Raw genomic sequence first — 15,252 nt, forward strand, 5'->3', positions numbered from 1 at the left:
GGGTCTTCTTCGGGTACTTGTCGTTCCCGGTTGGTGAGTACACCCGTCCCATATTACGTTGCCATAATTGCCATCTGTTTGGTCATACCCGACTTACTTGTAGAAACAAGGTTAGGTGCTCCATGTGTAGTGGCTACCACCCCTTTAGGGCAGGATCAGAGGACAACCAGAAATGCACCAGAGACCCTAGGTGTTTTATTTGTGGGAGTGATGAACACAGGGTGGTGTCCAAGGTCTGCCCCATCTACAGGAGGGCCAACGATATATACATGACCATGAGGAAGGCAGGTGCCAGCTCTGCGGAGACCAACAAGTGCCTTCGTGAACTACACACTGTGTCCCGTAGCACCCCGACTCCCAGTGGGCCAGGTCGACTGACACCTTCCCAGGCCCCCCGCAGTGCCCTCGTTCAGCAAGGTAAGACTTATGCTAACTGTGTATCCTCAAATGGCTATGCAGTCCTTGCTGATGATGTTCAGGAGGAGGACCTAGGACTGACTGATGTATTGGGAGTCTCCACCCACCCCGCATCAGGGGCAGAGGTCATTATCCACGCAGACACCACTGTGAATAAGGCACCATCACGCCCCCACACTGTTTTTCACAACCGTCACCGCACTGCCAGCCCTCAAGCCCAGGGGGTGCCTCCACAGGATCCAGATATGGCTACCATTGGGAATGATGGTACCTCACAACAGTGTTCCTCTGGCCCCACCCCTGCCCTGCCTTTGTTGGGCCGACGGAGACTTCACCCTACCCATCCAGGACATCAACGAAATTCAGAGCCTTTGTCTTCAATGGATGAGGGTCCAGGTTCTGAGAACTCTTTTATAACACTTCTCACCGAGGCACTGGCATTACACCAACAGGGGAAGTCCCTCATAGAAATCTGTTCCCTCCTTTGGCTGCGGCTATTGTCCCTGATACTGTCATGGGGGGTACAGGTGGCTTAAGAATCCTGCTGTGGAATTCTCATTCACTAGTCCACAAGTCACAGGATTTTAAAATTTTAGTGGCTGAAAAGGAACCAAATGTGGTAGGGGTGTGTGAGACCTGGCTACAACCCCGCATCCGCCTCACCCTGGGGGGTTTTATAGTCTATAGGTCCGACCGCCCTCAGGGGAGGGGTGGGGGCCTATTACTGGCTGTTCGGGAGACCTCCCAGAGTGTGAGTTTGCCTCTTACCCAATATCCCAGTGGCCTGATGGAAGTCTTGGCGGTAAGGGTGGCTCTTAGATCTGGATGGGCGTCAGTGCTATGTTACAATCCATGTCAGGATGTGTCCCGGGAGGAATTAGTACATTACTTTCATCAGCTGCCGGCCCCTGCCTTCATCATGGGGGATTTTAACGCCCATCATCACCTCTGGGATCCTTCACTAACCATCAATAATGTATCAGGATCGTCTCTTTTTCAGGCACTCTTAGACTCCCCACGCATCGGACTTCTCACACCTCCTGGCCTGTACACCAGATATGACCCCCATTCCGGACGACCATCAGTCTTGGACCTCTGCCTTGGAGATCCAGTGTTCCAGTGTCCAGCTGTAGAGGTGGGTCCCTATATGGGCAGCGATCATCTCCCAGTCTTCTATGATTATCCGGGCCTTTCCACGTTGCAGTCAGGAGACTGTCGCCCAAGATGGAAGTTGGTGGGAGACAAATGGGACACATTCCAGAAGGAACTGGCTTCCTGTTTTCCAGGCAGCTGGGGCTCCCCTCCACTGTTGGCTAAGGAGTTTGCACATCTCCTGGTTGAGGTGGGAGGCAGAGTCTTTGAGCGTTCAACTCGCCGTTGTGTACACCGAGCAGGAGTCCCATGGTGGTCAGTCGAGTGAGCGGATGCAGTCAGGGCCCGTCATCGAGCCTGGCACATGTGGAGCCGCAACCCTTGCCTAGAACTGGGGCGCAAGTACCGTCGGATTAATGCCATCTGCTCCAGAACCATCAAGTCGGCAAAACGGCAAGCCTGGACCTCCTTCTGTGCCAGCCTTTCCTTCTCCACCTCCACGGCCCGCACTTGGAGATTCTTACGGGCTATGTCAGGACGCCCTACCACCCACACTTATCCACTCCGCAGGGATGGTCTGTGCCTGCTTGATGACCTGTCCAAGGCCGACTATCTGGCGTCATTCTTCGACACCCAGTTCGGCCATCCATCTGCTTTGCCCTCTTCCACGGTGTACGAGGAGGCAATACAACGAAGCGTCTCTTCCCCTGCAACTGCTGGTCTAGACAATCTTTTCACTGCCTCAGAACTTGTCTCCGCCTTGTCTGCCCTTCGGACCGGCAGGGCAGCGGGCCCAGACTCTGTGACCAATGAATTCCTCCAGCGACTGACACCCAACCTGCAGGATTGCCTCCTTCACATTTATAATCGCAGCTGGAGCCAGGGAATATTCCCGGTGGAATGGAAGTCCTCAATGCTGCTGCCTTTCCTCAAGCCAAGCAAGGACCCGACCAAGCCATCTTCATACAGGCCCATCGCCCTTCTCTCGTGTGTAGGGAAACTGCTGGAGAGGATGGTGGCTCGTCGCCTGTCATGGTGGCTAGAATCTAGATCCCTTCTTAAAGAGGAACAATGTGGTTTTCGCCCATGCCGGGGCACCTTGGACATACTCTGCCAGCTGGAATACCTGATCCACGACACGTACCGCAAGGGGCTATATATGCTGGCCCTTTTCGTGGACATCAAGGGGGCCTTTGACTCATCGCCACATACTGGCATCCTGTATAAGCTCTCCCGCCTTGGGGTCTCTGGTTCAGTGTTGGCGTGGTTTGTCAACTATCTGGATGGCAAGAGTTATGTCGTATCTGTTGGTGGGGCCACTTCCTCTCCTCGTCCCATCCGTAGAGGGGTGCCCCAAGGCTCAGTTCTCAGCCCCTTGCTTTTCAATGTTTTGATGTCAGACCTGCCCAACCATCCGGACATCTCCACATTGGTTTATGCAGATGACGTGACTATCATTAGCAGGGACACCACCATGGAAGGTGCACAGAGGAGACTTCAGGCGGCTGTCTCAACTCTAGAGGACTGGGTTCACCAATGGGATCTGGAGATCGGGGTGTCAAAGTGTGCCGTGATGGCCTTCACCTTGCGTTGCATGCCATCTCAGCCGGTGGTCAGGATAGGCACTGAATCTCCTCCTGTAGTCCGTACTCACACCTTCTTGGGACTTCGTCTGGATGGGCCAGTCCTTACGTGGCGTCACCACATAGAATACCTCCGAACATCCTGCGCCAAGAGGCTAGACGTCATGAAGAGTGTAGCAGGGTCTAAATGGGGTGCCAACCGTGACCTTCTTTTAGGCTACTACCGTGCTGCCATCTTGGGAAAGATTAACTACGGGTGCTCAGTTTATGGTTCAGCATCCTCCACTCAGTTGCGAAAACTTGACCCGATCCAAAACGCCGCCCTACGCATTGCCCTGGGCGCATTTTGTTCTTCCCCCGTGCTGTCCTTGCAGGCGGAGAGTGGTGTCCCTCCTCTACATGTCACCAGGTCGAAGCTCGTTTGCCGCCGCTACCAGGCCATACAACACTCCTCCCGCCATCACCCTTTACCAGTGCTCTTCGAGGAGGCGGGTGTCATTTTGTCACATCCTGCTTGGCCTGTGAGGTCCCGCCAGCCACTCTTGATCAGGGCTCTCTGGGCGTACAGGTCCCTCTCACTGCCACCACCACTCCGTCAGCCCCTCCCCTCAGTGCCCCCAACACCGCCTTGGAGGGACCTCTCATCTCTAGTATCATTCTGCCTGTCGGAGTCTTTTGACAAATCTCAAGATGGACATCTAGCACCAGCATTGTACAGAGAGCTGTCGGACACGGTGTATGCGGGATACTTTGAAGTATTTACTGATGGTTCACACACCACAACACCCGCAGCATCTGCTGTGGCAATATACTTAGTGGACCTTTCTCTCTGCCAAACATGGCGCTTGGCTGCACTTCATGATAGTGTCACGTCGGAACTTTTTGCCCTCTTCAAGGCCTTGGCCTTCATCAAGGCACATCTCCAACCCCAGAAGGTGGTCATTTATACAGACTGTCTGGCAGCATTGCACCTTATTGTGTCCCCCAAGGCACAGTCAGCGAGACATCTCCTCTATGAGATCCAGACCCTGCTGAGTCAACTTCTCCAGGAGAATTGGGTACTTCGCCTACAGTGGATACCATCTCATGTGGGCATCAGGGGCAATGAGATAGTCGACAGGGCTGCAAAGCTGGCTTTGACCTCAGCAGCAGTGGAGACTCTTCCACTTCAAGAGGCAACTTGTAGCAGGCTTCTGACGGTTGCTAGTGGAAAGGCCTGGGACTCAGAATTGGCAGCAGAGCTCCCCTCCTCCACCTTAGGGGCTTACCGCACGGACTCCTCTTGTCACCCTTGGGCCCGTTCCACTGCTCGTGCCTTGGATGTGGCACTCACCAGACTGCGCATTGGACACGTTGGTCTGGCGTCCCATCTCCACCGCCTACGCCTGGTGCCGGACCCTTACTGCCAGTGGTGCAGAGATCAAGAGGAAACAATTGCCCACTTTCTTTTGCACTGTCCAAGATTTCACTCCATGCGCACAGAATTGAGGGATCGTCTGTCTATCTTAGGTGTGCGAGACTTCACTCTGCCAGTACTCCTTGGAGGTGTGGGTCTGAACAGTACCCTAAGGTATCCTGTCATTCGTTTGGTGTGTGTCTTCTTAAGGAAGTCCAGGCAACTGCATCGCATCTAGGCAAGACATCTGCTCCATAAGCCACCGGAAGGGCTCCTCCGACCCCCTCGGAATTGAAAGCCCTAACTCAACACCAAGAACCAAGAACCAAGTCCTAAATAGAATGTGGAAAATGCAAGAAAAGAAAAAAAGAACTGCAGCAGCAACAAGAAATTAACTGAAGGAACTGTCATACGAAAGGCAATAGCTGCATATTATATCTACATCATGTTTAAAATTTCTGTACTGGTGGTTGGGGTCGGAGTCGGAGTCAGGACTTTTTTACCAAATCTGACTCCGTCTCCAGCATCACCATAACTGCTTCCGACTCCACAGCTCTGCCTTCCACGAGCTGATTAGTGGGAAGGGAAGGGAGGCCTTTCCCACCCACGAAAACATCACATGAACAAGGAAAGCTTTTCTGTTATGCTTGTGCAAGACAAAGAATATGTAAAATTATCCAAAAAAGTACAACAAACCTGAGCAAACAGGTAAAAAAAAAAAAAGAAAACAAAAAAAAAAATGCATTTTCACTTTTCATGTCTTTTCTGTTTATGCCTGTATTTATTTAATTTGTAAAATGGTGGCTGTGTGCGTCACAAGGGAGGAGAAAGATGAGATTTTCTGTCTGTGTGTTTAGGCATGGCCACGTGTGAAAATCAGATGACCGCACACCATGACAGCAGGCACTGAACTGACAGATGGGGTGTGAGGGGGTGTAGTGCAAATCAGTCTCAAGACGTCCGAGACGTCTGCTCACCTCCTAAAAATTATGCAGCATTCTACAAGTAGCACTGCATCGATGCCGACAGCCACACTATAGCGGAAGGCCATGGAAGGGCTAATAAGAAAACTGAGACCAAGAAGGTTCCTATACAGTTTCATTTTCATTTGATGACCCTGGGATGTACTAATATGAGTGAAATGTGGCTATAAGCTTGGTAACTGTCTACACAATCATCACCCTTAGGCATTCAGACACAAATACGGTCCTTCAGTGATTTTTCTTCTGAATATCTTTACAGAGTCAATTCCAAGCTCAAACTTTCACTGTCACATACTGTACAGTACTTCAATAAGCAACTCGAATTTCTTTTATCCCAACAGCCCCCAGCTGGCTTGGTACTTGGTTTAGTTTCCAGTCCATAGAAAACATCAGCAGTACCATGGCTAACCTCAATATGGGGATTCCTTAACCCTTTAACCGCGGGCTTGTTTTGCTTTTTCTTGCGGCTCCAGCGGGCATATTCGCGCTCCAATAGACTCTCTAAAAATATTTGCCAAAAATCAGTTATTAATCCCAGAATATTAAAATCCAATATCCTTATAGCACATACCTTCAGCTATCTCCTGGGGTGTTTGTTGAGCCTTCGTCGAGTACCGTAGGACTTATGGAGACCTCTGAAGTTGGGTAACTAAGTCTCCACTTTACACTTCCCGACAACCCACAATATGATTACCACAACCTGATATTATCACTAGAAACACTACTCTATGATTCTCAAATAGTTTGGCATCCATACTCAAAAAAAAAAATAATAAAAAAAAAAAAAAAAAAAATAAAACTGTGAAAGCAATGAAAATTACGAGAGCGTATGACCTTCCCACTTGTGCTAGTTCACCGCTGGTGTTGTGCTAGTTCGCCGCTGGTGTTCTGTCATTTATTATTCATAAAAACACTCACAGTTTATATTTCTATTACTATATAACACTTATATATATCTACAGTCTTTATCCATGAGTTTCCTTCAGTAATAGTAGTTCATTGTCACTGTAGGCATTCAATTTCTTTCAGTAAAATATGTAGCATTCACTTTTTCGTCCTGTATACTAGCACTGAGAGGGAATGTCACTTTCACCTTCACTCTCATAACTCATAGTATTCATACATGCTAGAGTGAAACTTTCACTTTCATTACTCCTAGTGTATATACTCGTATTCTTATAATACTACTCATTTACATTTCTATTTACGTTCTCTATTTTATTTACATTATTTACATTTCTATTTTATTTACACTGTGTTATGCACTGTCATGTGAAGTAACTTATAAAACTATTTTCCACTGTTCATGTAGAAAGAAAGAGAGAGGTGAAAAGATTAGTAAGAGATAGTAAGAAGAAAGTGGATGAGGAATTTGGAAGGAATTTGAGTGTAAAGTGGAGGGACTGTAAGAAAATGTTCTGGAAAGAGGTGAAAAGAGTAAGACAGGGTGGAAGTGAAGTTAGCAGGGGAGTGAAAGATAAAAATGGTAGATTATTAGTGGAGAAGGGAGAAAAAGTGAGCAGATGGAGAGAACACTTTAAGGAATTGTTGAACATAGAAGATGGAAGTAATGCGAGTATAAGTGGCTGGGGAATGGCTGGGAGAAGGAGGGAGGTGAGAAGACAGGAAGAAATCAGTAGGATAGAAGTTGTGGAAGCAATGAAGAAAGTTAAATCGGGGAAAGCCCCAAGAATTGATGGAGTGTGTGGTGAAATGCTGAAGCATGGGGGAGAAATAGTAGTAGAATGGATGTGGAAGATGTGCAGATTGGCCTGGGAGGAAGGTAGAGCCCCGGAGGATTGGAAGTCAGGTATAATTATTCCCTTGTACAAAGGAAAAGGGGAATAAGAAGTGTGTGGTAATCATAGGGGCATTTGTCTTCTTAGTATAATAGGAAAAGTGTATGGTACGATGCTTATTGACAGAGAGAAAGAACAGAGAAATTAGTTGGAGAAGAACAGGGAGGCTTTAGGAAGGAAAGAGATAGTGTAGATCAGATTTTCATTCTTAGATCTTTAGTGGAAAAGTTTCTAGAGAAGGGAAAGAAGTTGTATGCGGCTTTCATGGATTTGGAGAAAGCACATGACAGGGTGGATAGACAAGGATTGTGGAAAGTGTTAAGAATATATGGAGTAGATGGGAAGTTGTTGAATGCTGTGAAGAGTATGGACGATGGTGCGAAGGCTGCAGTGCATGTGGATGGTGAACTAAGTGAATTTTTCTCTTTGAAAGTTGGGTTGAAACAGGGATGTGTCGTCTCCATGGTTGTTCAATCTGTACATGGATGGGGTAATAAAAGAGGTACAAGGTAGGGTAGTGGATGTTGGAGTGGCCCTGGTGAGAGAGGATAGTGTTTGGAAACTCCTGTACTGTTGTTTGCAGATGATACTGTGTTGTTGAGTGATGACGAAGGGGAGCTGCAAGGCTTGGTGGATGAGTTTGGGAGAGTGTGTAAGAAACGGAATCTAAAGGTGAATGTAGGGAAGAGTAAAGTGGTGGTCTTTGAGGGAGGTGAAGTCAGTGAATGTACAGCGAGGTTGGATGGTGAGGAATTGGAAAATGTGAGTACGTTTAAGTACTTGGGTAGTGTGATGAGTAAGGATGGAGGTTTGGAGGGTGAAGTGCTTGAAAGGGTACAGCAGGGAAGAAAGGTTGTTGGTTCTTTGAAAGCAGTGATAAGAAACAGGGAAGTGAGCATGGAAGTGAAAAAGTAACTACATGACAGTATTTTGATACCAACTCTAACGTACGGAAGTGAAGCTTGGACATTGTTGGAGGGACACAAGTCAAGAGTGAGAGCAATGGAAATGAGTTATTTAAGAGGAGCCTGTGGAGTCACATGGAGAGACAGGCTGACGAATGAGGATATAAAGGAGCATTGTGGTGTGGATGTGATAGGAAACATTATGAGGAACACACTGAGGTGGTTTGGCCATGTGGAGAGGATGGAGGGTGAAAGACTGATGAAGAAAGTGTATGTGAGTGAGGTGGAGGGGGGACGTCGGAGGGGGAGGCCGAGGATGAGATGGAGGGATGGGGTGGAGAGGTATATGAGAAAGGGGGGTGTGAGTTGGGAGCAGGGCAGTGAAATGGCGGGGGACAGGGCGACTTGGAGGCGATTTGTTTGTGGCCACCCCAAAAGGGATTGAGGCACCTGGCAATAGATAGATAGACGTATATTTACATTCATTGCTCTCACTTGGTGTTTACACATTATTTACAATTCCACTTGCACTGTTTTACTCGATAGAAAGATCGTAGTCACTCTTTATTAATTGTCAGCCCTTTACCTCTTTCCACACGAGGTTTAGTAAGGGGTAAATGTCACAGGGACCTTTGCATGGAGGTAAAAAGTGGCGGAAGTTAGCATGAGCGAATCAGACGTACCTTCATGTTGAAAGATGACACTGAACTGATAGCGGTGGCCTCCTGCCGCCTGGCTAGGGTGAGTGCAATACTACCAACTTTAGCCTTGTGAGACCTGCTAATATATAGCAATGAAATGATTGGCATGAAACCAAGACAATACATAATAAATTAGGTAGTTCCAGGTGAATGTAAATATCACTTAGGTTTCTCCCTTCCCTCCTTATATGTATATTTATTACGAAAATAGATTATACGGCATATTTCAAGGGGAAATGAACAGCGAAAATTAGCAAACAAGTGCACGTGAGGTGTAGTCAGGTTATAATTAGCCAATTCCAGGTGTATGGCACTATCACTTACCTGATTTCTTTTTTGTATATATTATTTGGTATAAGAATAGGGCATAGGGCTTATTTCAATGGATGAAATCAGTGGAAAATTCCAGGGAAGATTTACTTAGCGTAGCACAGCCGGGCAGGCGAGAGGATAGGATAATGGAGGGGAGGTAGGGAGGGGAGTTAAGAACGGGGAGAAATGGCTAAATTGTCAACAATAGATGGGAGTACAGATGAGATTAGGAGTGCTGACTAGTGTTGGACATTGCCAGTACTGACAGATGATACAAGCCACTACTTGAAAGCCCGAGCTAATTCAAAATAACACAGAATCACAAAAGTGACGCCCCGCAGTATGATCCCTTGCTCCCAAGCGTCATGAAAGTGACGCCCCACGGTTAAGGGGTTAAGAGGAAACAGAATGATTTTTATGTATGAGCGAATCTGAAGGAGGGAAGAGGCGAGGTAGGCCAAGGAGAAGGTGGAGGGATATGGTGGATGAGTGTGTGTAAGGAAGAGAGCTATGGAAGTCGGTGAGGCTAGGGAACTGACGAGATCGAGCTGGCTGGATGAACGTTGTGAGAAGAAGTGCATGATTAGGGATTTGGCACCCATTTTAACATGACAGCGTCAGGACTGACTCTAACAGATACATTTATGTGAAGCTACAGAATGTGGTGAATTTTTTTGGCGTATCAGATAGAGCCAGGATTCTGGGGGCCTGAATGATGAGAGAATGGAAGTGTGACCCATTGGACTGGGCAAACTTGGGCTGTCTTGACATTTATACTCCTCACCCTGCCCTGCGGTGGGAAAGGTCTGGATGATGATGATAAATGTTTAACTTATCAAAAATGCAATTCACCAATTTCATTTATGCTTGCTTTTCATTACACACACACACACACACACACACACACACACACACACACACACACACACTGTGATAGCAAGAAGCTATCTAACCCACTCTGTGGCCATCTTTGCAGTGGCAGAAGTTACTACTGAACAATGCTACATTTTATATATATATATATACAGTACCCTCGCGTCCAACACACATTAGTCCAGCACGATTTGGGTCCAGCACGGAGAGCAATTAATTAGTATTATTTAATACGATTTAATTACTGCAACACGAGTGTGTTAGCATAACACACACAGAGCTCCGAGAAGTGGGCGAAATCCGCAGAGTTCACTCTAGCACGATCACCCCCGGTCCAACATGGTCATACTGGACATTCCCATGATGATGATAGCCAATGAAAAACTTCTTATCAAGTAGCCTTCCCCGCCCGCTATCGTGACGTGATCGTGATGCCGCCCAATTAAAAACGCTTCTGTTGTCACATGATGTTTTGTTTAAATTTCTCCCGCCACAGCGCCACTCAGTCGCATAATTGCATTGGAAGGTGCTTTTTTCTTGCTGCATTTTCTGCCCTTATTACTGCATTTTACCCTGCTCACAATGCCTAGGAAGCCTTCTGAGAACCCCAAGAAGCGTCGGCACCTCCCTCAGGCATCGAGAGGAAGAAGAAAGGGGAGAGGAGAGTTGACATTGCCAAGGCCTACAACATGAATGAAGCCAACGTGATCATAATAAAAAACTTAAGACAAGATCCTGGCAGCCGAAGGCTATCACACGGCACTTCATACCAGGTTTGCCGAGGATACGATGGTAAATCGGAACGGTAAAGTGGTAAAATTGCCGATGATACCACGGGCATTTGGAATTCATCTGGATGGATTCCTGCCGAGCATAAGACAGGGAAAACAGTGTGACCAAAACCCAGGCGACTCGACAGAAAATGTATCGTACTACAGCACTGAACATTTAGCCTGACACTGAATACATATTAATATTTTAGAATAAATATCAATCATTTTGAAACCCTTCTCATCGGCGTGCGTACCAGTTTATAAACAAAGTTGCTTCTCCTTATTCTCTACCGAGTCAGCGACAGCGATCACTTTCCACAGTCACGAGACGGGGCTCTGGCAACAGTGTGAGAAGCATGCACTTTCCTGAGGATTACAGTGCTAGGACAGGCAGAAGCAGGACCTTCCATGGCTGTGGACGAAGATAGTGATTCTGAGTGTGATTTCGAAGGATTTATGAGGGAGGTTGAGGAGGAGCGACAGCCATTACACGCTAGTGATGCCAGCAGCCATCCTCCGGGGACCCAGTAGGACTAACTACAGCCTTGGATACCACCTTCCATTCCCAGCAAGCCCACCAACACTATCCTAAAAGGTTAGTTATCATTCATAGCACAGTACCATTTATTATAATTACAACAGTACCAATATATGTATAGGTATATGGTAGGTATTTAGGGTGACTTTTCCGAGGGTTGCTGACATAATTCATTTTTCCCCATAAGCTCTATTGTTAGTCCAACACGTTTTTGGTCCAACACATGACCCATGCATGACAATATTACCGTGCTGGACGCGAGGGTACTGTATATATACTGTATATATATATATATACTGTATATATATATATATATATATATATATATATATATATATATTCATTCATTCATTGCCAGACGCCATGTATCCCAAACGGGGTGGCCAAGGGCTTAGAGTTAATTGTTTTACAGGGAGGGGCACTAATCCTCCACCAACCCCACTTGACACGTGGGGAGAACGAGCCAACAGCATCTGGTGTTCCCAGACGGTCACCCATCCAAGTACTAACCAGACCCAACGTTGCTTAATATATATATAGATAGATAGATAGATAGATAGATAGATAGATATAAAATATACTATAGCAGTAGCCATGTGTGTGTGTGTGTGTGTGTGTGTGTGTGTGTGTGTGTGTGTGTGTGTGTGTGTGTGTGTGTGTGTGTGTGTGTGTGTGTGTATTTTGGCCAGCCAAAACTACACATTCAAATCACACCAAAATTGGCACAAAAATCACAAAAAATCGCTGATGTAAAAAAACTTGGTCCCATTACAATTGAAAAACTTTTACTGTATTTAATAAGTGATCACATTTTGACCAAAAAATGCTGCTCCTGGAGCCCATCATAGGATCTCCATAGAATTTTTTGCCCTGAGGTAGAAGTAAAATAAACTGTAGCAATAGCCGTGTGTCTGTGTGTGTACTTCGGACTTGCGTTCGGACAACTTGGGTTCCATTCCCGAAGCTGCAAATAACACGATCAATTGGTTAGCTGCAAAAAATCCAAGTGATGACATTACACTAGAATAGCACATAAACGCGATAGCCCTCCGCAGGAGCAAGTGCGAGGGACCTGAAGGGCCCACAAGCACTTGTATATATAGATAGATAGATAAATAGATATAGATATATGGAAATATAGATATATATACAACAACCCTATCATGCATGCTCAACATTCTGATGCAATGACCTTTATGTTAAGGATACTACTAGCCCAATGATCAAATAAATAGCAATAGTGATTTGTCTATACTAAAACAGCCATCCACATTTCATATCACATAATCTCGTTATTGAGTACACAGACAATGACTCACAGAGACTGTATAGTAGCGAGGCAGTCCACGCAGCTCAATCTTGAAGTTCTCTGATGTGAACTCTTCCCTTCGGGTGTAGGCATATGGGTCACTTTTTTGCTGATCATCTATCCCTTCATGCTCTATCATTTGCTGAGTTACTTCTTCCTCTTGCCCTGTACTTTCTGACTCAGTTTCTTCTTTTTGTTTTAACTCTCTCTTTTTCTGCGTTGACTCTGTATTTTCTTTTCCTGCCCTGTCTCCTTCACATCCATCCTCTGTCCTTGGTACAACTCCTTGTCCTTCATTCCTCTGTTCTGTTACTATTGCTTCTTTCACTGTGGACTGTACTTCTCCCTGCCTTGTCTCTTCCTCCCCCTTCCTGCATTCCTCATACCATTCTCCTTCCATCTTCAAAATCTCTTTGTTGGTGCTTTCTTTTCAAATTTCTCTGGAAAAAGAAACAGAAAATTCTTTCAACTTTAAAATGGCTACTGTATAAAAAATAATGGTACTCTACCTACATAAATTTTAATGATAAAACTTAATACCTATAGCCCTAAACAAAATCACTTAATTGGCATTTACTTTTTCTTATGGAAACAATTATTATCATTTTTAATGCCCTACAGTGTAGTCTTTAGACAGTGGTTTGTACATGAGTTAGTCATTAGTTACTGTATGCAGATTACTCAACTACCACAGTGCTTGAACAAATCAACATGAAAGACATGGTAACAATGAAATACAAGAGTTAAAGAAGAGCTGAAAACAGGAAAATTCCAAGGGTGACAGAGCAATGATGTAATGGCCAAATCCTAATGTAAAGTGACTCATAATTAAATAAACAGCAGGGAGGAAAAGCAAGTAGAAAGAAAGAGTGGAGAGTGGAAATAAAATGAACAGCCAATGCTATCCTAAAAGTAATTAAGCACCATTTAAACATTAATAAACACTAACTGTGTAGTTAGCTATCTAGTTCTTCAACCAATTAGTACTGGAGAGGGTTGGGTAATGTCCTATTCTTGGTCTAGTTAGATGAACTCAGTCATATCTATTTAAGGACATCTATGATGGGGATGTGTGTGTATGTCGGGGAGGGGGGGGGGTATTGTAATATAGTACTCTGACAGGTGTTGTATTGCCCTGAGTGTGATGAGGGTATGTCATCACTTTTTCAGTGCTAGTGCTGGAATGTCTGGAGGTGGCATATTGTTGTAAAGGGTTTGATAATGTTTATCTGCTACATAAAAGTGTGTGCCTCTCATATCAAGGTAATCTCTGAAAGGGAGGACTTTTGTTTCAGGGTGTAAGTGAGCTGTGAGACTGGTTTTGGTGCAGTCGGTTGTGATAAATAAGGCACTGCTCTACATGGTTTGCAAGGTGTTGTACTGGATATTAGACAGGATTGGCAGCCCATGCCAGGGAGGCACAGGACATCACTGATCTAATTTACTGTTTGCAGGGCTAGGAGAAAATTTCTTTTTGTTGCCCAAAGTCTGGCCCTGTGGTTACCCTGACTGCAATGAGTCTGGGGGTTCTCTGCCTCTTGATGTCTCTCACATCATTCTTCAAGGCGAATTTGGTGTCATATGTCACTCCAAAGACCTCATTGGAGGGCTGTGTGGGTATTGTTAAGTGTGATGTGAGGGGAATACCTGTGTTCACATTTCCTGTTGGAAATGATTGAAGTGGTGGATTTGGATGGGGTGATCATCAGCTTGTCCTCAACCCAAGTCTGCAGTGTGTTGATGTGCCCTGTTGCAGTGTGAAGGCTGTGTGTTGCAGTGACGTCATTTGCATACAGTATAAGGCAATGTTTATGGGTGGTTGGGGTGTGTGAATATCATGCATCTACAGGCTGAAGAGTGTGGGCGTGAGAATACAGCCCTGTGGAACTCCATTAGGGAAATACCACATTCATGATGAGTTGCCCTAAATAGTAATATGTGCTTGTCTACAAGACAAATAGTTGCCAAGACAACATTTGTTGTTAATCTTGGTGAATACTGAGTCAATGGATGGCAATGAAGGCTTTTCTAATATCTATTGTTTTGACGTGTGCGCCATGTGGGTGTCGCATAGCTGATGCTGTAAGAGGCTTCCTGTGTGAGATCAGTCAGTAAAGTCCCTGTTCCGAAGGAGCAAAGGGGATATGGAGTATGAGTTAAGAATGAGTCATTCAGTTGTACTGGATGGTGTGCTAGGCAGTGTTATAGGTCTCAGTGAAGATGGGTGTGCTGGGTCCTTGTTTGGTTCCAAATATAGAATGCTACAGCATGCACATAAGTAACAGATGATGTTTGCCAGGGCTGGGAAGCCTTGTGGTTCTAACTGTCCCAGGTGCAGGTTGCTGATACAATCCGACCCTGTGCTTGTGGTTTTTGTTTCCTCACAATGCTATATGTCTGTTCTGCGGTGAAGGGGTTTGCACTGTGTTTGAGTGTGAAGGATTGCCTGTGTTGACAGAACTGTTTTCAGACCCAGAGCATGTTGGTGTTCTGTGACTTATGTTTGCATAGTGGTTCATGAATATGTTTGCTTGTTCTCTGTAGGAGGAGATGTGTTGGGTGTCAGAGGTG

The 15,252-nt window shown here is 45.8% G+C and overlaps 1 protein-coding gene across 1 annotated transcript in view; it reads right to left on the reverse strand.

The window, feature by feature from the left end:
* Window positions 1-13,087, reverse strand: part of LOC145415573 (tRNA (uracil-5-)-methyltransferase homolog A-like) — a 495,026-nt gene extending 481,939 nt beyond the window's left edge. The window contains exon 1 of the mRNA XM_080284796.1: window positions 12,692-13,087. Coding sequence (XP_080140922.1) covers window positions 12,692-13,081 — 390 coding nt within the window. The 5' untranslated portion in view covers window positions 13,082-13,087. The remainder of the gene's footprint in view (window positions 1-12,691) is intronic.
* Between the last annotated feature and the right edge of the window lie 2,165 nt (window positions 13,088-15,252).

Source organism: Coenobita brevimanus, chromosome 13 (assembly GCF_032717465.1).
Source record: "Coenobita brevimanus isolate Jiangsu-jjx chromosome 13, ASM3271746v2, whole genome shotgun sequence".
In the NCBI taxonomy this organism is placed as follows: Eukaryota; Metazoa; Arthropoda; class Malacostraca; order Decapoda; family Coenobitidae; genus Coenobita; species Coenobita brevimanus.